The following is a 24,760-nucleotide window of genomic DNA, read 5'->3' on the forward strand; positions in this document are numbered from 1 at the left end:
TGTCAGATCACCGCAAGATGGTAAGAGTGGGCTCCCTCGCCTCTGCCCCACAACAAAAGTGCCCCTCAGGGCTACGTACTAAGCCCCCTCCATTAATCTCTGTATACCCATGACTGTGTTGCCACCCACAGTTCAAATCTGCTAATTAAATTTGCCAACGACACTACATTGATTGGCCTAATCTCAAAACAATAACAAGGTGGGCTACAGGGAAGAAGTCATCTCTCTGAACAGTGGTGTCAAGAAAACAACCTCTCCCTCAATATCGCAAAAACAAAGGAGCTGGTTATTGACTACAGGAGGAATGGAGACATGCTAACCCCTATAGACATCAATGGATCTGGGGTTCAGAGGGTGAACAGCTTTAAATTCCCCAGCATAAACATCACCAAGGATCTCATGTGGTCTGTACATACCAGCTGAGTGGTGAGAAAGGCACAAAAGTGCCTCTTTCACCTCAGACAGTTGAAGTTGTTCGGGATGGCCCCCTTCAAATTCTAAGAACTTACTATAGGGGCACAACTCAGAACATCCTGACTGGCCACATCACTGCCTGGTATGGGAGCTGTACGTCCCTTAATCGCAGGACTCTGCAAATAGTGGTGCGGACAGCCCAGAGCATTAGAGATATGAATTTCCCACTATTCAGCACATTTACGAAGACAGGTGTGTGAAAAGGGCCTGCAGGATTATTAGAGACCCAAGTCACCCCAACCACTAATTGTTCCAGCTGCTACCATCCAGGAAACAGTACCACAGCATAAAAGCCAGGACCAACAGGCTCCGGGACAGCTTCTCCCACCAGGCCATCAGACTGCTCAATTCATGCTGATGCAACTGCATTTCTATGTTGTATTGACTATCCTGCTGTACATAATATTTATTATAAATTACTTTAATTGGACATTGTACATTTAGACAGAGATGTAACAAAGATTTTTACTCATGTATATGAAGGATGGAAGTAATAAAGTCAGTTCTTCACTTGCAGACCCCAGTCAGTTCAGATTATCAACTTCTCCTCCATGATCATCATAGTTGCACCACAAGACTATGTGCTTAACCTCCTGCTCTATTCACTTTATATCTATGACTGTGAGGCAAAGCAGAGCTCCAACGCCATACTTAAGTTTTCTGATGACACCAGTGATATTGGCTGAATCACAGGGGGTGATGAATCGGTATATCGGAGGGAGACTGGTTGAAAGGTGCCACAACAATCTCTCACTCAAGGCCAGCAAAAACAAAAAGCTGATTATTCACAACAGGAAGAAAAAACCTTTCGTCCATGAGCCAGCCTTCATTAAGTAATAGGAGGTGGAGAGGGTCAGTAACTTTAAAATCCTTAGCATTATCATATAAGAGGACCTGTTTTGGGCTCACCATATAAATGCCATTACAAAGAAGGCTTGACAGTGCCTCTACTGTCTTAGAAGTTTGTGCAAATTCTGCATAACATCTAAAACTTCTATAGATGTACAGTGGAGAGTATCCTGACTGGTTGCACAACAGCCTGGCATGGAAACACCACTGCTCAAAAAGGGAAAAGCCTACAATAGGGAAAGGCTCCCTACAATTGAGCACATCTGCAAGGAGCACTGCCACAAGAAAGCAGTGTCTATCATCAAGAACCTCCACCATCCAGGCCATGCTTTCTTCTCACTGCTACCATTGGGAAGGTTCAGGTACAGTTATTACCCTTTAACCATCAGGCTCCTAAACCAACATGAATAACCTGAACTTCAAACTGATTCCACAACTTATGGACTAAATTTCAAGGACTCTACAAGTCATGCTCCCTGTGTTTAAGAGATAAGAGGGCATACAGGAGTGAAATATACCAGCTAGTTGAGTAGTGTCACAGCAACAACCTTGTACTCAATGTCAGTAAGACCGAAGAGCTGTTTGTGGACTTCAAAAAGAGTAGGATAAGGGATCATGAATCCTCAGAAGGATTAGAAGTGGAGACATTGAGCAATTCCAAGTTCCTGGGTATCAAGATCTCTGAGGATCTAACCTAGTCCAACATCTCCATGCCACTACAAAGACAGCAAGACTGCGGCTAGGAGTCATTAGGAGTTTGAGAAGATTTGTTTTATCACTTAAGATGCTCGCAAACTTCTCCAGATGTACAATGGAGAGCATTTTGACAGGCTGCATCACTGTCTGGTATGGGAGCGGGGGCTACTACACAGGATCAAAAGAAACTACAGAAAGTAATAAGATTAGTCAGCTCTATCTTGGGTACTAGCCACTTGCCTCCGTAGTATCCGAGACATCTTCAAGGAGTGGTGCCTCAGCAAAGCAGCATTTATCATTAAGGACCCCCCATCATCCAGGTAATACCCTCTTCTCATTGCTTCCATCACAAAGGAGGTACAGAAGCCTGAAGTCACAAATTTAGCGATTCAGAAACAGCTTCTTCCCCTCTGCCATCCAATTCCTAAATGGGCATTGAATCCTTGAACACTACTTCACTTATATTATTTCTGTTTTTGCACTATATATAGATATATACATATAGAGAGAGGGACACACATACACAGTCACTTATTTATTCCATCCCCCCCACATATTATCATGCATTGCATAATACTTCTGTAGCCAAGTTAACATATGCCGATGATATTAAACCAGATTCTGATTCAAAATGTATCCTTGACCTCACTGACTCATCAGTATTAATCTTCATCCTTCCCTTACCTACTCAAAGTCCTTGAATACAAAGTCACATTTTCTGTTTCTGATATGGTTTCCAGTCCTGTTACGATTTACTCAACTTTATTGGTATCACAAAATATATTATTTGCAACAACATTAAACACCCCTCTTCATACTCCTCTAGCTAATTATAGTCTTTGATATGTAATTTTCTTTTTCAATAGCCATCTTCTACTGTTCATCTCATCAGAAATGTACCTGCTTGGTTCTGTTGTTATTTATTGGATAATATTCAAGGACTCATTTCCACCAAGTTACCTCTGGAGTTGAAGAATTTATCCTATGCTTTCCATTTCATATCCATCAGCAATATTAATTTGAAAGAACACCGTTATGTGGCACATGAACACTGATGATTCTATTGCTTCATATCATTATTTCTACCAGTAGGTCTCACAACCAGTGGAACCGGTAGACACAAGGACTCAAGTGCATTGTAAATTGTCATAACTGTATTTTAATTTGAAACTGTAAGTAACTTTCACGTCATGATTATTACATATGTATATTTTTGTATTAACATAGTTGAATAAACTTTTGTATATGCAGTCGGCCCTCCTAATCCGCAGGGGATTGGTTCTGGGACCCCCCACGGATACCAAAAAACGCGGATGCTCAAGTCCCTTACATAAAATGGTGTAGTATTTGCATATAACCTATGCACATTCTCCCGTATATTTTAAATTATCTCTCGATTACTTATAATACCTAATACAATGTAAGTGCTATGTAAATAATTGTTATGCTGTATTGTTTAGGGAATAACGACAAGGAAAACAGCCTGTACGTGTTCAGTACAGACGCAACCATCGTAGTTCTTCTGGGAACGCTGATGCTGCCTCGCATCAGCCGATCCCGATTCTCCCATGATCTTTAAGTTCTTGAGGTTGTAGCACTTTACATAGCTAGCCAGCCATCCTTTAGTAGCCTTAAACTCCTTCCTCTCAAGTAGCAAAAGAATGAGACACAAGGTGAACAATGCTCAACTTCGGGGTTTTCCTGATCCGCGGTTGGTTGAATCCGCACATGCGGTACCCGCGGATAAGGAGGGCCAACTGTATAAAAAATATCCTTTCTGTATCATTCAAATATATCAGATTTGTCACAACGGTTGCAAGTAAACCCTAATTATAGATGATCAAAATTTTCCTACAACTAAGGCTAAAAGGAGAACTTTTACTTCCTGCCATACTCAACTCGTTAGTTACTATTCCCATCGAAGAAAAAGTCCAAAGCCAAAAAAGTGATTCACTACATTGATGCTCAGTTTGATACAAATGACTTTTCATCCAAAATTTGCTATATCATTAAAACTCTGAATTTCCACCTCATAAACATTGTCCAGCTATACCTCTGCCCGAGTATGTCTTCTGCTGAAACCTTATCCACAATAAATCTCACCACTAAATTTTACTAATTCATGGCTGTCTTCCAATCATCTCTCTTACATTAATTTATTTCGATCTAAAACTCTGCTGTTCTTATCTCAATTTATATCTGGTTTGTTAACATTACACCTGCAATTGATGATCAACAATGGGTCTGCCCTGATGCCAATTTTAAAAGATTGATATTTGTGTGCACATAACTCCATAAATACCCTCTCAGTCTCCATTCTAATCTCTGTTACTACTTCTGGCCCCATACCAAAATCACTATAATCTGGTACCTGTAATAATTTTTTAAATATTCATTTTTAAATCCTTTATATACTTGGGATAAATTTGGTTCTACAACTCTCACAGTGCGCTGTGTATACAGCTGAACACCTTGTGTTTACGTATTGTGTTAAATAACTTCTTAAAAAAATCATCCAAGGCAGAGGCTTTCTTCAAGCTTTTTGAACTGAGAAAACTTTGTGAAAAGATATTGCTGTTTCAAGGGCAGATAAAAAGTGGATGGAGATGGACATTTTATTTCATGCGTGCTTCAAGTCAAAATTTGAAAGAAATGATGTAAAAGGCAACTTAAGTGCAGGAAGTGATGTTAATACAAACAAACTGCATTCAAAACAAGCAGCACCTTTAGAAGCCAGAACACATCCCAGCTGGCAATCATAAAATGTCAAACTTAACTACTGAAATTAAAGTTCAAATGATCATTTCATTACATCTTTGGCAGAGACTAGTCTTCAAACAGTCTTAATGCCACCTTTAATTGTTCTCACTTTGAAAATGTATGGCTTAATGACACATTTGCTCATGGTTAAGATTGATGAGCAGAGCGGTGACACAGGGCTCATGTAGAACAATTGGGTGAGGTACCTCTGAAGTGAGTTGTGCCCTCAGTATACATACTTCAGCTCGAAGTAGCCCCTCCGAGTCAAGAAAGGGACAAAGTTTTACTTGGCTAACTTTGGACTGGGAGAGGTCCCAGCTTTGTGATGCACTGTACATCCTATGCATTCACCTGTCTTTAAACAAAAAGAGGCACTTAACCTTTGCTCGATTCAGTTGCTCTGCACTGAGAGGTTGCCTACAAAACGTGCAACCACTGCAAAGGTTGCCTTTGGCTACTACTGCAATCTTCTCTTTCAAACAGATACTATTCTCACAGCATCTGAAATAACTTGGGCACCCATTCTCCAGGACATCAAATGTTAAATGTGCTGAGAGTGGGCTGATGAGCACCATCAAGGCAACTTCACCTATAATGACCTAATCAAGGTCCAGTCACTGGGCTAAGTGTTGGAGTCTATTATTAAGGATGAGGTTTCGAGGTACTTGGAAACTAATGATAAAATAAGTTAACATTGGTTTCTGCAAAGGGAAATCTTGCCTGACAACTCTAATGTTAGAGTTCTTTGAGGAAGTAACAAGCACGTTGGCAAAGGAGAGGCAGTGGATGTCATTTATTTGGATTTTCAGAGGGGGTTTTATAAGGTGCCACACAAGGCTGCTGAACAAGTTAAAATTCCATGGCATTGCAGAAAAGATAGCGGTATGAATAGCAGAATGGCTGACAGACAGGAGGCAAGTGGGAATAAAAAGGGCTGGGCAGAGCAGACTCAATCGACTGAATGGCCTAATTTTGCTCTTATGTCTTATGATCATATAGACCTAATTGAAACATATTGAATGTTGAAAGGCCTTGATAGTGTGGATGTGGAAAGGATGCTTCCTACAGTGGCAGTGTCTGAGACCAGAAGCATAGATCAGAATGGAGGGGTGTCCTTTTAGAATGGAGATGAGGAGGAATTTCTTTAGCCAAAGGATAGCAAATTGTGCAATTCAATGCCACAGGCAGCTGTGGAGGAAAAGTCTTTATGTACATTTAAAGTCCTTATGTTGATAGATTCTTTATTGGTCAGGGCATGAAAGGATACAGGGTTTCCGGTGACGTCATCATCGAGAATGGCAGCTTAAGTCACTAGCTCCTCTGGAAAAACGCGTATTAAGCTCCATTAACCCGTCAAATATAATATTTTTTGAAAAATATTTGAACTGAAAAGAGGGGAAAGAATGGGGAGAAGAAACAGAAATTAAAAAAGTGACACTGTGGAGCCTGCGTCTAAAAGGAGTGCAGCGAATGGCTCTCCAACCCGTCCGCTCGTTCAGACGAAGCGGCGAATGTCTTTGAAATCCTGAAAGAAATAATGGAGGTCCAGAAAAATATAAAGCAGCAGCTCCGTGATATTAAGGCAGAGCTCACCAGCGTTAACCAAAAAATAGCGGTGGCAGAGACTCGCATTGAGAAGGTGGAAGATCACATTCAAAACATGGAACAGATACTGAACAAGACAATAAAAATCATACATCACCAAGAAGGTAAACTGCTTGACCTGGAGGGAAGATCACTGCAGAAAAATATCAGAATCTACAACATTCCCGAAGGAGCAGATGGAGTCTATGATGGAGTTTGTCGGAAACTTACTGCGGGATGCACTGGAGCTTCCCCCGGCTATGAAGCTGGAAGTTGAAAGAGCCCACCGCGCATTAGTCCCAAAACCTACCCAGGATAGAAAGCCACGATCAATTATAATTAAATTCCTTCGGTACAGCACCAAGGCGGAGATTCTACGAAGGGCCCGGGGTAAGAAGAGAGTGTTTTTAGAGGAAAAATTAATATATTTTGACCAAGATTACCCCCCCCCCGCGGTCCTCCAGAAACGCAAAGAATACTCCGAAGTAAAGCGGGTATTAAAGCAAAATAAGATTAGATTTCAAACTCCGTACCCTGCTAAACTTCGAGTGTTTTATGACAACAGGACGCAGTTGTACTAGACAGTGGAAGAGGCGACTACAGACATGAAGGCCAGAGGGTTGCCCGTCAGTATGACCAAAACGAAAGAAAGCCTGGCTGAGGAATTGTCCTGCTCGGCTTGGGAAATAGTGCGAGAAACGAGAAGGCAGGAGACGGGAGGAGGCCAAGAGAAACATATCAGGAAGAGACCAGGAATTTCCCAAGGACAGTCCTCACCCCCTTCAGAAGAGCCATAGGGTTTGGCTAACTTTAAAAATGTTGAGAAGCTAAACAGAAGCAAAAGTAAACGGTGATATACCTAACTCGAGAAATACTTATTATAATGTGGATTTTATATTACTTAGTTGTTATTCTTTATTCGCTCACTTACTCCTTTTTCCCCACTAAAATGAGAATATATATGTGTGTGCATATATGTGTATGTGTGTAATGTGTGTATATATATTTGTGTGTGTGTGTGCATATATATGTATATATAGGAGTACACAGGGAAATCTTTTCTGTGTAATGGATTTGTTCACTGACTTCTATGAATACTGCAATGGGGGTCCTCAACTCACAAATAGGAGGGGTTATCCCCCACAGCTAGACATTTCCTCTAGCTGAACGCAGGGTCATTTACTAAAGGCCTCAGCCTTGGAATCAATCGTTCATTGCCATTTTTGTTATTATTTGAGTTTCTTGGTTCTTATTTGTTCAGGGAGTAGATCGATTAAGTTTTATTCTAATTTCAATGATACATTGACAGATAAATACAGCTGGCTAAGTCAAGGTAAAATTCATTTCTTATAATGTAAATGGGCTATTAAATCCAATCAAACGTAAGAGAATTTTATCCAAAATGAAAAAAGAACAAGCCCATGTAGTATATTTACAGGAAACTCATTTAAGTGATAATGAGCATAAAAAACTAAAGAGAATGGGCTTCACTAATCTGTTTTTCTCCTCATATAAATTAGGACATAGGAGAGGAGTTGCTATTCTTATCTCATGTAAGCTAAATTTTGAAAAAATATTCGAAATGGGAGAAAAAAGAAGGCAGATATATTCTGGTAAGAAGGAATATAGACGGCAATTCAGTTACTCTATTGAATATATATATGCACCCCCGGGAAGTGATATTGGTTTCTTTCAGAAAATTACTGATATTATGTTAACGGAAACAGAAGGTCTCCTGATATGTGGGGGAGACTTAAATTTACAATTACAACCAAACTTAGACTCTTCCAATAGAAAAACCTATGAAACAAAATCTTTACATAAGGAAGCTAATACACTTTTTGAGGATGTTGGTTTAATTGATATATGGAGGGACCATTTCCCTGACAGAAGGGATTACACTCATTATTCTGCTCCACATTCTGTATCTACAAGAATAGACTATTTCATAATATTTGGAAAAGACAAAGACAAAATAAACACCTGTGGAATTGGGACAATAGATGTAAGTGACCATGCACCTATATATTTATCTGTTGATTTTGACCTACAACCAAAGAATACTATTTGGAAACTAAATTCAAGTCTACTCAATGATCCGTACTTTAAGGAACAAATTAAAAAAGAAATTGGTCTCTACTTAGAATTTAATGATAATGGAGAGGTTTCACCTCCCATTTTATGGGATACTCTGAAGGCGGTGTTATGACCCCAGCCCCCTCCTTTGTGAGAATCGCAAGAGAGAGAGCGACGTGCTGAAATTGGACTCAGGAAAATAAGAGAGAAGCCTTAAGGTTTGGAATGTGGTCTGGCCTCTCAGCCAGACAAAAGCCACGGACATGGCCATTGTCTCTTGGAGACACCTTTGTGGAATAAGGGACTGGACTACCTGCAAACCCTCAGGGCAACGTGGGCTGGGTGATGGGGAAAGATTGCCTCACCCCACCCTGATTGACATCTACAACCCTGCCAGTCCAGATAAAAGGTGGGCTGCCGAGGTGGCCCCGCTGACGCACCAAGGAGACATACTAAGAAGATACGATAGCATTTCCCATCGGAGCGGGAAGCCATTTTGAAGGAAGCCACGTGCATTAGATTCCGGATCGGGAGTCTGTGGCTGAAACCAAAGGAAAAACCGTTTTTAACTAACAACAGGGATTTGCTTCGCAAAGACAACGGGCAAGTGTTCCTTTCTCTCACAAATCCTCTCTCTCCAACACGTGAAATGCCAGCGGTTCCCAAACGGAAAAGACTGCAGATTTCTGAGTGACTTTTATATTCCATTGGACTCAGTATTATCCCCTAGACAACGATAGAGCTTAATTCTGATTGATTATTACTATACCTGTGCTTTAGATTGAGTTTTGACGACGTATATGATCTGAATGTTTTGTATTAACCATACGTTTGTGCCCCTTTATAAATAAAAAACATTTGAAAATAGTACAATCAGACTTCAGCGGACCTCTCTATCTTTGCTGGTAAGTCACCCGGTTACAGGGAACGTAACCGGTCTTCAGAGGGAAAATTATAGCGATATCTTCATATAAGAAAAAAGTAAGGAATAAAACATTAGAGGAATTACAAAATAGGCTGAAGGAACTAGAGAAAAAACACAAATTGAATTTGGCACAGGATACATTAGGGGAAATTAAAAGAATTAGGAATGAAATAAATAATTTGGCTATGCAAGAAATCAGGAAAAACTTAATGTTTCTGAAAAAGAGACATTATGAAAGTGGATCAAAATCCATGAAAATACTGGCGTGGAAACTGAAAAAAGAAGGTAGCGGAAAATACAATTCATAGAATTAGGGATCCAAGAACAAAAATAATAAAAAAAAATAAGCTAAGTGAAATTCCAGAAGCTTTTGAAGTGTTTTACAAAATGCTATATTCCAAAGTTCCAGGGGGAAACATAACCCAAATTGACACCTTCTTGAATTCTCTAGAGTTACCCACTTTAAGCGAAGAACAAAATAGAAGGATGACTGCTGATATAACTGAAGTTGAATTAAAAGCTGCAATTAGTAGGCTTAAATTAAGCAAGTCACCAGGATCAGATGGGTATACAGCAGAGTGGTACAAAGAATTTAAAAATGAGTTAATTCCTGTTTTACTTCCCACACTGAACTGGGCTCTAAAAAAGGCACAAATGCCACCCAGTTGGAAGGAAGCAATAATCTCAGCTATACCGAAAGGAGGCAAGGATAAAATGGTATGCGGGTCATTTAGACCAATATCCGTTCTTAATGTAGATTATAGGTTATTTACCTCCATCATGACCAAGCAATTAGAGGAGTTTCTACTCATACTGATACGTAATGATCAGACAGGTTTTATACGACAACGCCAGACTCAAGACAATATACGAAGAACACTTCACATTATGGATCATATACAAAAAAATAAAATCGAAGCAATAGTGATAAGCATGGACGCTGAAAAAGCATTTGATTCGGTTCATTGGAATTTTCTTTACAGAGTTTTACATAGATTTGGTTTCTAAGACAATAAATAAAACTATACAGACACTATATGACAATCCTACTGCTAGGATTAAAATCAATGGATATTTATCAAATTGTCTTACCCTAGAAAGGGGCACGAGACAGGGTTGTGCATGGTCACCACTACTCTTCGCGCTATATCTGGAATCATTAGCTCAATACATCAGACAAAATAAAGATATCAGGGGAATTACTATTAAAGGGACAGAGCATAAATTGGCTTGTTATGCGGATGACATTTTGATCTACCCAGGGCAACCAACATACTCTTTACCTAAATTGATGCAATCCTTTGAACAATATGGTCAATTATTAGGATACAAGATCAACATAGATAAAACCCAATTACTTTCATATTACTATAGCCCAACAAGAGAAATTGAAAGTCGATACCCCTGGGCATGGCACACAGAGTCTTTCAAATATTTGGGCATCATTATGCCAAAAGATTTGGCAAAATTATCAGAATGTAATTATCAGCCTCTATATAAAAAAATTAAGGAAGATGTGGCAAGATGGAGCCTGATTCCTTTTTTCAGTCTCAGTTCAAGGACTGAGTCTATTAAAATGAATATACTGCCCAGACTGTTATATCTCTTTCAGACCCTACCAATAGAGATTAATCAAAATCAATTCAATGAATGGAACAAGATGCTATCAAGGTATATTTGGCAGGGTAAAAGGTCTAGAGTTCATCTCAAAACTTTGCAATTAGCAAAGGAAAAGGGGGGGATGGGGCTTGCCTTCTCTTAGAGATTATTATTTTGCAGCACAGTTGAGAGCTGTGATATGTTGGTGCAACCCATCATATAATGCTCAATGGAAAAACATTGAGGAGCAGGTACTTCCCATCCCCATACGAGCAATTTTGGCTGATAACAATCTGCAAAGGTACATAAATACTATTGATAACCCATGGGTGAAATTGACTCTTAAAATATGGAAAACTACTATAAAAGAATATAATCTAGAGGGAGATATTGCAATTCTTAAATGGTGTGCATATGATTTTACACCAAATAACTTAGATGCTAGATTTAAGGACTGGACAGCTAAATGAATAACAGTTCTTTGCAACATAATGAAAGAAGGAACACTGTTCAGTTTTGAAATGCTTAAAGAGAAACACTTATTAGAAAAACAAGATTTTTTAATCGGTATTTACAGATGCGACAATATGTTAATAAGACGCTTAAAATGTAACCAAGGCAAATACATGCTTGATAGAGCTCTTTAGAAAAGCATATAATTCAGATAATGGTAGTAGAATCATTTCAAGCATGTATAAGGGGTTGTCAAATCTTAAAACACATTCGTCTTCATACATTAAAACAAAATGGGAGAAGGAAGGAGGGATAATTATATCTGAGGAAGAATGGACAACAATATGGAGATATCAATGGAAGTGTACCAATTCACAGAAATGGAAGGAGTTGGGATGGAAAAACTTGATAAGGTATTTTATTACACCCTCTCAGAAATCCCATTATGATAGTAACCTCCCTGTTTGCCAGAGAAATTGTGGAAATCAAAATGCAAATCATTATCATATTTTTTGAGACTGCCCTGTTACAAAAACTATTGGAGGGGGATACACAATGCCCTACAAGACATCTTTAAATGTGAAATACCCTTGGAGAGTAAGACCATATATTTTGGATATATACCTCAAGAATCGTTGAAAAGAGATAAATATTTAATGAATATACTGTTGGTGGCTGGTAAAAAGACTCTTACTAGGAAATGGTTATCACAGGAGAGCCCAACTTTAAATACATGGATGGAAATTACAATGGACATTTACAAAATGGAGAAGATAACATCTGTTAATCATAAGCTGGAACAATTCAATTCATACTGGGAAAAATGGTTTAACTACATAATGCCTCATAGGATTTTATTCTCACAAATCAATGAAACTGTTGTTAAAAAAAAATCACTCCCTACTTGTACATAGTTCTTTCCTTTTGCTTGTTTTTTCTTTCCACTCTTTTCTATAAGTGTATACCCCAGATAAATACTTTGTGGAGATTTTGTGATATATATGATTATATGATATATATGTACAATGTCTGAAATACATCTTATGGAAATGTTTGTTTGATGAATTTCAATAAAAAAATAAATTACAAAAAAGGATACAGGGGTAAGGCATGATATTGAGGCTAAGAGGAAAAATGGATCAGCCATGATGAAATGGCGGAGTAGACTTGATGGGCCAAATGACCCAATTCTGCTCTGATATCTTATGGTCTTACATACAGGAAGTGATGTTCGCACAAACGAACTGCATACAAAGTGTCTCCAGAGGCCAGAACATTAGCTTGAAGCACTCTTATTCTCCATCCTGTAACTCTCCGCTTCTCCAAAACTGCCCTTAAATACTTCTTGATCAAGCTTTCAGTTTGGTCACTGTGGCTTAGCGCACTGGCATATTTTATTGTGTCAAATTGCACACTGAACCACCTGCATTATGTGTTTTCAATTTAAATTTTATTAATAAAAAATAACAATCTAATTATTAGGTACAAAGCAATTTTAACCATATAGCCAATCTCCACATCTAATTAACAAAAGGCCAGTTACCTACTTTAAGTTGATGCAACTACTCGCCCGCAATTTTATAAGCTGAAATCCAAACACAAATTTTTGAGCTAAAGTACTTCACAGATTTAGAGATGAGAATGCAGATGCTGGAAAAGTAGTATCTGTGGATGAAATTGGACAGTTGCCATTTCAGGAAAAATCTCAACCTGAAATGTCAACTGTCCATTTCCTTCTACAGATGCTGCCTAACAAGCAGAGTTCTAGCATTCTTTTTCTTCAGTTTCCTCCTATTCAGGACTAAATTTTCATTTGTATTTAATTTCTTTAAACCTCCCTCATTTCACTGATGCACTTTTAATTTGAAATCTAGTGATGGGAAAATTATTGCAACAAGAACAACAAATTAGCGAGGAATAATGTTAATATGTAAACTCATCACAAAAATAAAAACTTAGATTCTTCTTGAGGTTTTGAGTTGACACAGTCTTTAATTAAGGAAATATGAAATTTATTATATTTTTTGCAATAAAAAAGAATCTCTGAATAGAGGATGTGACAAGGAAAAGAGATGAACACAATGCCAAGTTACAAAGATGGAATAAGAACTGAGAGAAGTACAGACCTGAGAACTTGGCATCAGCAGTTGTAAGCATCCTGAAAGAAAGAATAATGAAATGTCAGGAAAAAATGCAACATGGTAATATGGCTGACCATGCTGGAGTTCTTAGAAAATATGGTATACTTTATATATAAAGGCCTCAATACTGAATATTACAGACGATTACTCCACAGGTAGAAGCCCAAAGAAATAAAGCTTCTTAAAGGTTGAGTCAGAAAAATCCTAAACCAAATTTAGGAATCAGCATCAGCATCAAGGGATTCACCAGGGTTAGATAAAGGACAGAGTAGGTACTTGTATATTACAATTGGTGTGAGTAGTTATTTCACAATACCGAAAAGAGTGATGCCAAGCACAGGCAAAACACATAGCCAGAAGGTATTTGAAAGCACCAAAATAGTGGCAACAGACAGAGGCACTAGAATTCAAAGAGTGCTAACAGGTAGTTCCTATGACAGTTTGCAGATTGTCTTGTTCTTCTTGAAGGAAGCTATTTTAACATCTTTAGGATTTATTTCAACAGATGAACATTGCAGAATACCCCAGCTTTTATTGCACCACCTAAGCTTTTATCGAGATGGTAATAGGTTTTCAGTAATAGTGACAAGTGAATAAGTGGCTCAAACAAGTGGTCAGCTAAGAATCATGTTGAATAGAATGGAGTTTTTACGAATATCTGCCAGTAACTTTGGTTATCTTTCTTCACATATTTTAAGGAAATTTCAGAACTGCTATTAGCGAGACAAAACAAGGAGACAAGAGAATACAGATGCTGGAATCAGGAAAATAAATCACGTAGCCTCACTAGGTCAAATAGCATCAGAGGATACAATTGATAATTGATGTTTTAAGTCATGATCTTGTATATGGACTAACTAGAACCAGATGAAACAAGGTCTCAAGTCTGCACCATCTACACTACTTTAACTATGAATAATTTTTGATGTTGCTCCTAAAGCAAATGTTCTCAATTATTTTATTGCTACATTCAATTTTTCAAAGATTTCTTTTATCCTCCAAAAATCTTCACCCCAAAGAGAAAATATAGAATAAATACCTTTTTGTCTTTTAAATGCATCCCACCTTCTGAATTCTCTCCCTACCAACTACACCATCTAGTGCTTCCAAATCCTAGGGCTTAAATGGATCATTCAAAGTCCTTTTTTAAAAAAAAATGTATCACTTGTATATGGAGGTCAAAAACAATGCTGCTTTCTTTTCCAGTAAGATTGTTAATCATTGTCACACCTGATCAGCATCCCTATTTGGATGGTAATAGACTTAATTCCATCCTCCCCATTACTGGATTTTATTCGTACTCTGCAGAGTATTCAGGGGCAGAAAACACTAACAAAGGTACCGTAAATTCCGGTGTATAAGCCGAGAATTTGGCCCTAAATTTTGGTCCTAAAATTAGGGGGTCGGCTTATACAGAGGGTGCCAACTTTGGAAAAACAAAATACACGGAAGACAGGTTGTATTTATTGGCTGTTTTTGAGTCAAATTCGTTCCACTGTCGTCGCATGAATTCTTTGAATGATTTGTTTAAACTCACATCTAGTGGCTGGAGCAGAGACCACCAGGGATGACTGCAATGTCCGTATTTTCGGCTTTCAATGCTGCTTTTGTCTCTCCTGACAAGTGCGCTTTGAACATGTCCCAGACAAGTAACGACTTTTCCTTCCCGAAACTTTTGGGACATCAACACCACACCTCTTTAACCCACTTCAAGCAACCCGCTTCGTCCATCCAGCAGCGTTCTTGAACGTAAACAACACCCCGTGGGAATTTTCTGAGCAATCTTTGTTTTTTGTCTCAACACAAGATCACGTCTCTTCATAAATTGGGTGCACCAACTTCGCGTACCTTTGAAATTTTCACTGACCTCATGGTGTTTTTCGGCCCATTTCAACGCTTGAACTCGAATCATTTCTCTAGTAACAATGTATCCAGACAATCGCTGGTGATTCAACCATTGTAAAACTTTTTCTTCCAGTTCTGGCCACTGGCATGTTTTCCCGTGGTTTGCACATTTTGTCTTTGGCATTTCCCTTAGCATGTCCTCTGCCTTTCTCCACTCTCTCACTTGTTTCTCGTTTACACTAAACTTCTTAGCAGCTGCAGAATTATTCGTTCCTTTAGCAAAATCAACAACCTTCAGCTTGAAGCCAGCATCATATCACATTCATTTTAATCTTTTGTACATGGCGGTCGCAAACTCAATACTGAGTAGATGTACTGATCCCACCACTCCGTGTTATATTTTAACGAGATTACGATGGGCACTAAATGGTTTTGCAGGGGTTACATTTCAGAGGATTCTTTACCATTGGAGACCTATTCCAAAATTTCCCTCCCTGATTTATTTATTAAGAATTCACTTATAACGCTCTACAACGTGTAGGCCTGTTTTCTTAGCAGGTACTGGTTCACAAAATTTCCTGGTTTGGGATCCGGCAAAGCTGAGTACCAGCATGTGAGATCTTGTGATCGTTTCTGGTTAAATCAAAAACCTCTACAAAAGGGGTTGGCTTATACAAAGGTAACATGAAAAAGTCACTTTTTTAACCTTGAAAATGGGGGTCAACTTATACTCCGGGTCAGCTTATACCCCGGTATATATGGTAACTGCAACAGATGTTTCACTCCAGACACCAACTTCAACACTCTGGTAAAGAAAGCTTAATTGTGAAATTAATTTTAAAAGTAATCTTACAAATTATTTTAAGAGAAATCTTGGGTGAATAGCACCTGGTTTAGTTATAAAATAAATAAAACTTATGACAAAAGGCACATCAGGTGCCTACTGGACAACACTAGCAAATTTACTCTTTGGTAGTAGAGTGGGTGTCTCACACCCGATGGAAAAAGCTATCGTTATCCAAAAATACACATCATGCGCCATTTGAGTTGGACACAGTGCTGCAGCAAGTAGACTTGGGTACCATCCGTGTGGAAGTGAACATTCTTCCTGTGACACTGTGGGATATCTCTGATTTTCTCCCATATCACAATGATGTAGAGGCTAGTAGGTGAATCAACCACTGTAAAATTGCCCCATGTGTGAGTTGCGTGGGGGAGGGAGGAGGCAAAACAAGATATTGAAATAATCAGATTTGATCCATAGAGTTGAAAGATAATCAAAAGTAAGCATGCTTAAAATAGAAAAAGTGTTAGAAAACCAACCAAGTGACCCATTCAAGTAGGACAAGTTAATCATGGCCAGCCATCTAAAATTTCCAACTCTGGCAATAACTGAGAATGCTTTACCATTCTGGAACACAATGATGAAATCTAAATTTTGGTCATGGAGCATTTGTCACCAACTTCTTAAGTATATACATAGATCACTGTCCTGCAACTATAGCTTTAGTATAAATATCAGAAAACTAATCATGACAGTAAGCAATGACTTAATTGCATTTAAAAAAACATTCAGGCATCTGAAACAATCTTTATAGCTACTGCAGCACAGTTCAATATTCTTTGGCCGTACTTTCCCTAAAGAGCCTCTTTCGCAAGCAGTTCACAAAGGGACCCAATCTGTCTAACTGAACACAGTACTCAACTGCAGCATTGTCCAAACAAATTCTTGAGTGACACCCTTTTATATCTCATGCTCTCTTTTCATTTAGTTTGCTTTTGTTAGTGACATCTGCCCTGTTCTCTAACTTAAGACCATTAATTAATTCTGTTAGCAATGCACTGCGTAGATCCTCTGAAAGTAGTTTTGCTGGAAACTACAAAGATTCAATAAATAACACTGCAGTATTTAGGAGCTTGTCAAACTTTTTCCTTGTCATGCAGAAAAAAAATTCTTTAACCTTATTGCAGAAACTTTTTTTTTCCTTTTGCTCCATTTCCATTACTCAGTGTTAAACATCAATACACATGCCCCCAAATTAATAAGATGCTGGATTCTGAAAGTCAAATGTACCTTCAAAGTGCAGTTAATGCAAATACAAATTTTCTGTTGTTGAAGTTTATTGATAGCATGCTGCTTTATTGAAGTTAAAAATTAACATTTCTATATGTGACTTCTAGATTGGTGTTCGTCCATATTTTTGTTAACACTACCAATTAGAAACCCAGCCAATCTCCTACTTCAGTACAGTGGTATGCAAAAGTTCTATTACTATGAATAGTTAAGTGAGTAGAATATGAACTGATCCCCAAAAGTCATAAAGTTGAAGATGAAACATTCTTTTCAACATTTTAAGCAAGATTAGTGTATTATTTTTGTTTTGTACAATTTTATAGTGGGGGAAAAAAGGAAAGAAGGACCATGCAAAAGCTTGGGCACCTCAAGAGATTTGAGCTCTCAGATAACTTTTACCAAGGTCTCAGACCTTAATTAGCTTGTTAGGGCTACGGCTTGTTCAATGTCATCATTAGGAAAGGCCAGGTGACGCAAATTTCAAAGCTTTATAAATACTCTGACTCCTCAAACCTTGTCCCGACAATCAGCAGCCATGGGCTCCTCTAAGCAGCTGCCTAGCACTCTGAAAATTAAAATAAATGACACCCACAAAGTAGAAGGCTATAAGAAGATAGCAAAGCGTTTTCAGGTAGCGTTTCCTCAGTTCGTAATGTAATTAAGAAATGGCAGTTAACAGGAATGGTGGAGGTCAAGTTGAAGTCTGGAAGACCAAGAAAACTTTCCGAGAAAACTGCTCGTAGGATTGCTAGAAAAGTAAATCAAAACCCTCGTTTGACTGCAAAAGACCTTCAGGAAGATTTAGCAGACTCTGGAGTGGTGGTGCACTGTTCTACTGTGCAGCGACACCTGCACAAATATGACCTTCATGGAAGAGACATCAGAAGAAAACCTTTCCTGTGTCCTCACTGCAAAATTCAGTGTCAGAAGTTTGCAAAGGAACATCTAAACAAGCCTGATGCACTTTGGAAACAAGTCCTGTGGACTGATGAAGTTAAAATAGAACTTTTTGGCTGCAATGAGCAAAGGTATGTTTGGAGAAAAAAGGGTGCAGAATTTCATGAAAAGAACACCTCTCCAACTGTTAATCATGGGGGTGGATCAATCAGGCTTTGGGCTTGTGTTGCAGCCAGTGGCACAGGGAACATTTCACTGGTAGAGGGAAGAATGAATTCAATTAAATACCAGCAAATTCTGGAAGCAAACATCACACCATCTGTAAAAAAGCTGAAGATAAAAAGATGACTTCTACAACAGGATAATGATCCTAAACACACCTCAAAATCCACAATGGACTACCTCAAGAGGCGCAAGCTAAAGGTTTTGCCATGGCCCTCACAGTCCCCCGACCTAAACATCATCGAAAATCTGTGGATGGACCTCAAAAGAACAGTGCATGCAAGATGGCCCAAGAATCTCACAGAACTAGAAGCCTTTTGGAAGAAAGAAAGGGCAAATACCCCCAAACAAGAATTGAAAGACTCTTAGCTGGCTACAGAAAGCGTTTACAAGCTGTGAAACTTGCCAAAGGGGTTGTTACTAAGTACTGACCATGTTTTGTGCCCAAACTTTTGCTTTGGGCCCTTTTCTTCTTTTGTTACTTTGAAACTGTAAAAGATGAAAATAAAAAGGTATTCTTGCTTAAAATGTTAAGGAAAAGTGTCATCTTTAACTTTATGTCTTTTGGAAATCAGGTAATCTTTTACTCGCTTAGTTATTCACAGTAACAGAAATTTTGACCAAGGGTGCCCAAACTTTTGCATGCCACTGTATGTCCAAGAACATAGTCACTAATTAAATCCTGCAACTCCCACAGAAGTTCAAACTTAAAGCTCAATACTTGGCTAACTTTTCACCATCAGTCTCCATACCACCCCCACCTTAAATTAAGATAACATGGAACAGCTTGAAGTGGAACATGAATATAATTTCAGACTATTTCTATCAACTTGGAGAAACAAGAACTTAACTTTTAGTACATATAATGTGTTTAATTGCACAATTATGCCAATGTTTCGCAGAAGTTCAACTGAGCTAAAAATGTTTTGTTGATGATGTTCATTTGTACTCATTTTTTTGAGGCTTCTAGCTTGTGGCCAACAATAATCAACCAGCATTGATGGATTCCAGTTGCCCTGATTTTCTCCAATGACTTAGTAAAACATTTCACCATGCTCATCTCTGACAGTGTCAAGGTTTGCAGATAAGTCATCATAATGGGAATGCAGAAAATGAATCCTTAGCAATATGTTACACATCATGGTTTGATATGCTTGCAGGCAGCACGTAGTTTGATACTCTGTAGTTGCCAAGAAAATTTCAACAACATCCTTGAATGCCTTCCTTGCGATTTTTGCTGGTCCCACAAGAAGTTCTTCAAATTGCGTGTCACAGATGTTTGATTTGTGGACCAACAAAAGTGCCTTCCTTAATCTTGACATCAGTTATTCTGGGAAATCTCTCTCTCAGATATCAAAATCCTTCAGGGAAAGATTGTTATGCCTGGTGACAGCAGATTCCATCTTTGCAGTCTTGAACACAGTAATTCTGTTTCTGCCTTTGACAAACCCAAGTCTCTGACCAGGTCATTTAACTCAAATTGAGTTATCAGATGTAGCTCACTTGACATAAAGGGTTTAAAATCTATATCAGTGTTGTTTTCCATTCCTGGTTCTTGTTTCTTGGCATCTTCATCTACCTCCTCGAGTCTCAGTGCCTCTGGTGGCTTCAGTGGTGGAAGACGATTGTCATGCAACACAGCTCTCATGGCTGAAAGGAGACTGTGGTATTCAATGGGTTTCTTGTTTTTTAGCAGAGAAATCAGACACAGTGGTCAAACAGGTCTGCCATATGATCCATCTGCTCTCATCATATAATCGGGACAGCGTACTGCATTAGCTTCCAAGTATCTCTGAGCCAAGACAGAACATGTTGCACAACAAATATGAGTAGCCTAGGCTTTGTCTTGATCACTAATTTTATATCTGGAGTTCATAGGCTTTCTTAATAAGAAGAGTTGTGCTTCATTTTTGAGACTGAACTGTATACTCAGCACAAAAACAACAAAAATTATCGCGGTTGTTGCAATACAGGCAAGTTATTTTCCTATCACAAATACTCCTGGAAAATACAATTACTCTATTATAATAAGACCATACAATACACATCAACATGATCACAAACCAATAAACACATAAGTACAATGCATAGAATGGCATGAGTGTGATGCTCTTATAGTTTTTCTAAAACCTGTCCTACCATACATCATCCAAGCATGCCCATAAAAGGCAGAAATCTCTTCAGCTTACATTGTGGACAACATTTTAATCAACTTGAATAATGAATTGAAATAACAAATATAGGCATTTTTTAAAAAATTGCTGCATAAGGAAATGTCATTTTGATTTTCATGATCAGCAGGCCAAATCCATAAAATACAACCAAAAGTATTCAGGAGTCAATACCTTTGTTGTCCAGTGGATGGCATTTTCTGACCTACAATCTAGACAGAGCTGGACCCCATCTTGACCATTGAATTTCCAATTACAAAATCTACTTATGGAGTTGTTTCACCACTGATGACTGAGCCTTTACTTCAGCAAACTCTGATTTTAGAATTCTCTTACTGAACCCTTTTGGCCTCCATTCAGTCATGCTCCATTATGACACTCTTTAAAAGCAGTATCTGAACAACTTTGTCTTTGTGCTGTAGCATCTTTCAGCTCTGTCCTATATGCTCTTCATAATAGCTTGCAAACCAAGATCCTCACCAAAAGTCAGCAGCAGATCCAATCTGCAGTCCAGTCTCAAGTAGTATTCCATTTTTTAAAAAATTTTCTCAGCACAACATTAAACCACCTGTGGAATGAAACCTATTTACTGGCCCAAAGGTAAATAGTTCAAATATGTTGCTGTCATTTCCAAAGGCAATTTTGTAGTTTCACTCTATTACTTTTACATCCTTCCTTCCACAATGCACTCCATCTGTCAAGTTCTTACTCAATCACATAACCTATCTAGAGATCTCTCTGCATTCTCCTCTCAACTTGCTAACCCACCTACCTTTGTACTGTATATTTGGCTACAACAGCCCCCTTCATCCAAATCATTAATGCAGATTATAAATAGTTGAGGTGACAGAAACTGACCCCCATGGCAACCCAGTAGCTACTTAATGACAATTCAAAAATAACCTCTTTATCCCAAATCCCTAGTCCATTCTCCTCTGCAAGTCTATACTTCATCCAGTCTCCATAACCCTCAATCCCCTCTTCCTCCAATCTTTACTGGCTATGAACCATTATGCTTCATTGTCTAGAAAGTTAATTTCAGCTGTCCGGAACTGTTGTGGTGCAAGTTGCTCCTTTCCTATGAACAATGTATATTTTGTATTACATTTCCATCTAATGAACTATGAACTCACTCTTCTACCAACTTTACAAATGTTACAATTAGCAAGGGTTCTTGTCAGTGCAGTAGCAGACTGTTTTAGGACAAGAGTAGGGTTTAGACCAAAATAAAATCATTCATCGACAAGACCACCATTTTGCTGGTTGCAACTGACAAGAGTTTTTTTCCTTGATTCATTAATCTAATGACGGAAGCTCCGTGGGACACAAATGACAACATATAAGAAGTCCAAATTTCACACAGATTTTCCCACACATTTTAAAACATATTTCACACTAGCAATTCTAATATGTTTCATAACATTCATTAATAACTGGATACAGCATATATTATATTAGTTTAATTATAGGCCCTGGTGAAATGATTATTCAATGAAATAAAATTATAACAAATTAGAGCAATGTTTAAGGTTACTCTGGAAAACAGACATTTCTGTCTTACAAAGAAAGCACTCATGATTCAGAACCAGGTTTACAATCACTGGCACATGATATGGAATGTTTTATGATTAATTCATCATGGAGCAAAAATACAACTGTTCTCTCAGTTCTGCTCACCCAACCTGGAACACCTTACAGTCAAATGTCATCTGCCAAGGGAGTTTTTCGCTATCATCATGATGGTGGTGTACAAACCCCATTTCCAGAAAAGTTGGGATATTTTCCAAAATGTAATAAAAACAAAAATCTGTGATATGTTAACTCATGTGAACCTTTATTTAACTGACAAAAGTACAAAGATTTTCAACAGTTTACTGACCAACTTAATTGTATTTTGTAAATATACACAAATTTAGAATTTGATGGCTGCAACACACTCAACAAAAGTTGGGACAGAGTTAAAATAAGATTGAAAAGTGCACAGAATATTCAAGTAACACCAGTTTGGAAGACTTCACATTAAGCAGGCTAATTAGTAGCAGGTGAGGTATCATGACTGGGTATAAAAGTAGCGTCCATCAAAGGCTCGGTCTTTGCAAGCAAGGATGGGTCGTGGCTCACTCCTTTGTGCAAAATTCGAGAGAGAATTGTTAGTCAGTTCAAAAGGAACATTTCCCAACGCAAGATTGCAGAGAATTTAGGTCTTTCAACATCTACAGTACATAATATTATGAAAAGATTCAGAGAATTCAGAGACATCTCAGTGCGTAAAGGGCAAGGTCGGAAACCACTGTTGAATAACCATATAACCATATAACAATCACAGCACGGAAACAGGCCATTCCGGCCCTCCTAGTCCGTGCCGAACTCTTAATCTCACCTAGTCCCACCTACCCGCACTCAGCCCATAACCCTCCACTCCTTTCCTATCCATATACCTATCCAATTTTACCTTAAATGACACAACTGAACTGGCCTCTACTACTTCTACAGGAAGCTCATTCCACACAGCTATCACTCTCTGAGTAAAGAAATACCCCCTCGTGTTTCCCTTAAACTTTTGCCCCCTAACTCTCAAATCATGTCCTCTCATTTGAATCTCCCCTATTCTCAATGGAAACAGCCTATTCACGTCAACTCTATCTATCCCTTTCAACATTTTAAATACCTCGATCAAATCCCCCCTCAACCTTCTACATTCCAATGAATAGAGACCTAACTTGTTCAACCTTTCTCTGTAACTTAAGTGCTGAAACCCAGGTAACATCCTAGTAAATCGTCTCTGCACTGTCTCTAATTTATTGATATCTTTCCTATAATTCGGTGACCAGAACTGTACACAATATTCCAAATTTGGCCTTACCAATACCTTGTACAATTTTAACATTACATCCCAACTTCTGTACTCAATGCTCTGATTTATAAAGGCCAGCGTTCCAAAAGCCTTCTTCACCACCCTATCTACATGAGACTCCACCTTCAGGGAACTATGCACTGTTATTCCTAGATCTCTCTGTTCCACTGCATTCCTCAATGCCCTACCATTTACCCTGTATGTTCTATTTGGATTATTCCTGCCAAAATGTAGAACCTCACACTTCTCAGCATTAAACTCCATCTGCCAACGTTCAGCCCATTCTTCTAACCGGCATAAATCTCCCTGCAAGCTTTGAAAACCCACCTCATTATCCACAACACCTCCTACCTTAGTATCATCAGCATACTTACTAATCCAATTTACCACCCCATCATCCAGATCATTTATGTATATTACAAACAACATTGGGCCCAAAACAGATCCCTGAGGCACCCCGCTAGTCACCGGCCTCCATCCCGATAAACAATTATCCACCACTACTCTCTGGCATCTCCCATCTAGCCACTGTTGAATCCATTTTATTACTCCAGCATTAATACCTAACGACTGAACCTTCTTAACTAACCTTCCATGTGGAACTTTGTCAAAGGCCTTGCTGAAGTCCATATAGACTACATCCACTGCCTTACCCTCGTCAACATTCCTCGTAACTACTTCAAAAAATTCAATAAGGTTTGTCAAACATGACCTTCCACGCACAAATCCATGCTGAATGCGCGTGATCTTCGAGCCCTCAGGCGTCACTGCCTAAGAAACCGTCATGCTACTGTGACAATTCACCTGGGCTCGGGAGTACTTCAGAAAACCATTGTCACTTAACACAGTCCGTCATTGCATCCAGAAATGCAACTTCAAACTGTATTATGCAACGAGGAAGCCATACATCAAATCTATGCAGAAACGCCAGCGAGTTCTCTGGGCCCGAGCTCATCTCAGATGGACTGAAAGACTGTGGAACCATGTGCTGTGGTTAGATGAGTCCACATTTCAGCTAGTTTTCGGAAAAAACGGGAGTCAAGTTCTCCGTGCCAAAGATGAAAATGACCATCCTGATTGTTATCAGCGAAAGTTGCAAAAGCCAGCATCTGTGATGGTATGAGGGTGCATCAGTGCCCA

At 38.6% G+C, this 24,760-nt stretch overlaps 1 protein-coding gene across 9 annotated transcripts in view; it reads right to left on the minus strand.

The window, feature by feature from the left end:
- The window catches only part of LOC140732135 (growth factor receptor-bound protein 10-like), a 227,934-nt gene that overhangs the window by 150,207 nt on the left and 52,967 nt on the right, over positions 1-24,760 (minus strand). For 4 of the 9 annotated variants that reach the window (XM_073054344.1, XM_073054346.1, XM_073054343.1 and 1 more), the window contains exon 2: positions 13,543-13,574. The exons of 3 other annotated variants lie outside the window; for them this stretch is intronic. Coding sequence is in view for 1 of the 6 variants with exons in the window: in XM_073054350.1 (XP_072910451.1) it covers positions 13,543-13,557 (15 nt within the window). In the remaining 5 variants the exon portion in view is untranslated. Of the gene's footprint in view, positions 1-13,542; positions 13,575-24,760 lie in introns of those variants that run through there. 2 more of the 9 variants (XM_073054350.1, XM_073054351.1) reach the window with 2 other exon arrangements.

The sequence above is a fragment of the Hemitrygon akajei genome, chromosome 8 (genome assembly GCF_048418815.1).
Source record: "Hemitrygon akajei chromosome 8, sHemAka1.3, whole genome shotgun sequence".
Classification (NCBI taxonomy): Eukaryota; Metazoa; Chordata; class Chondrichthyes; order Myliobatiformes; family Dasyatidae; genus Hemitrygon; species Hemitrygon akajei.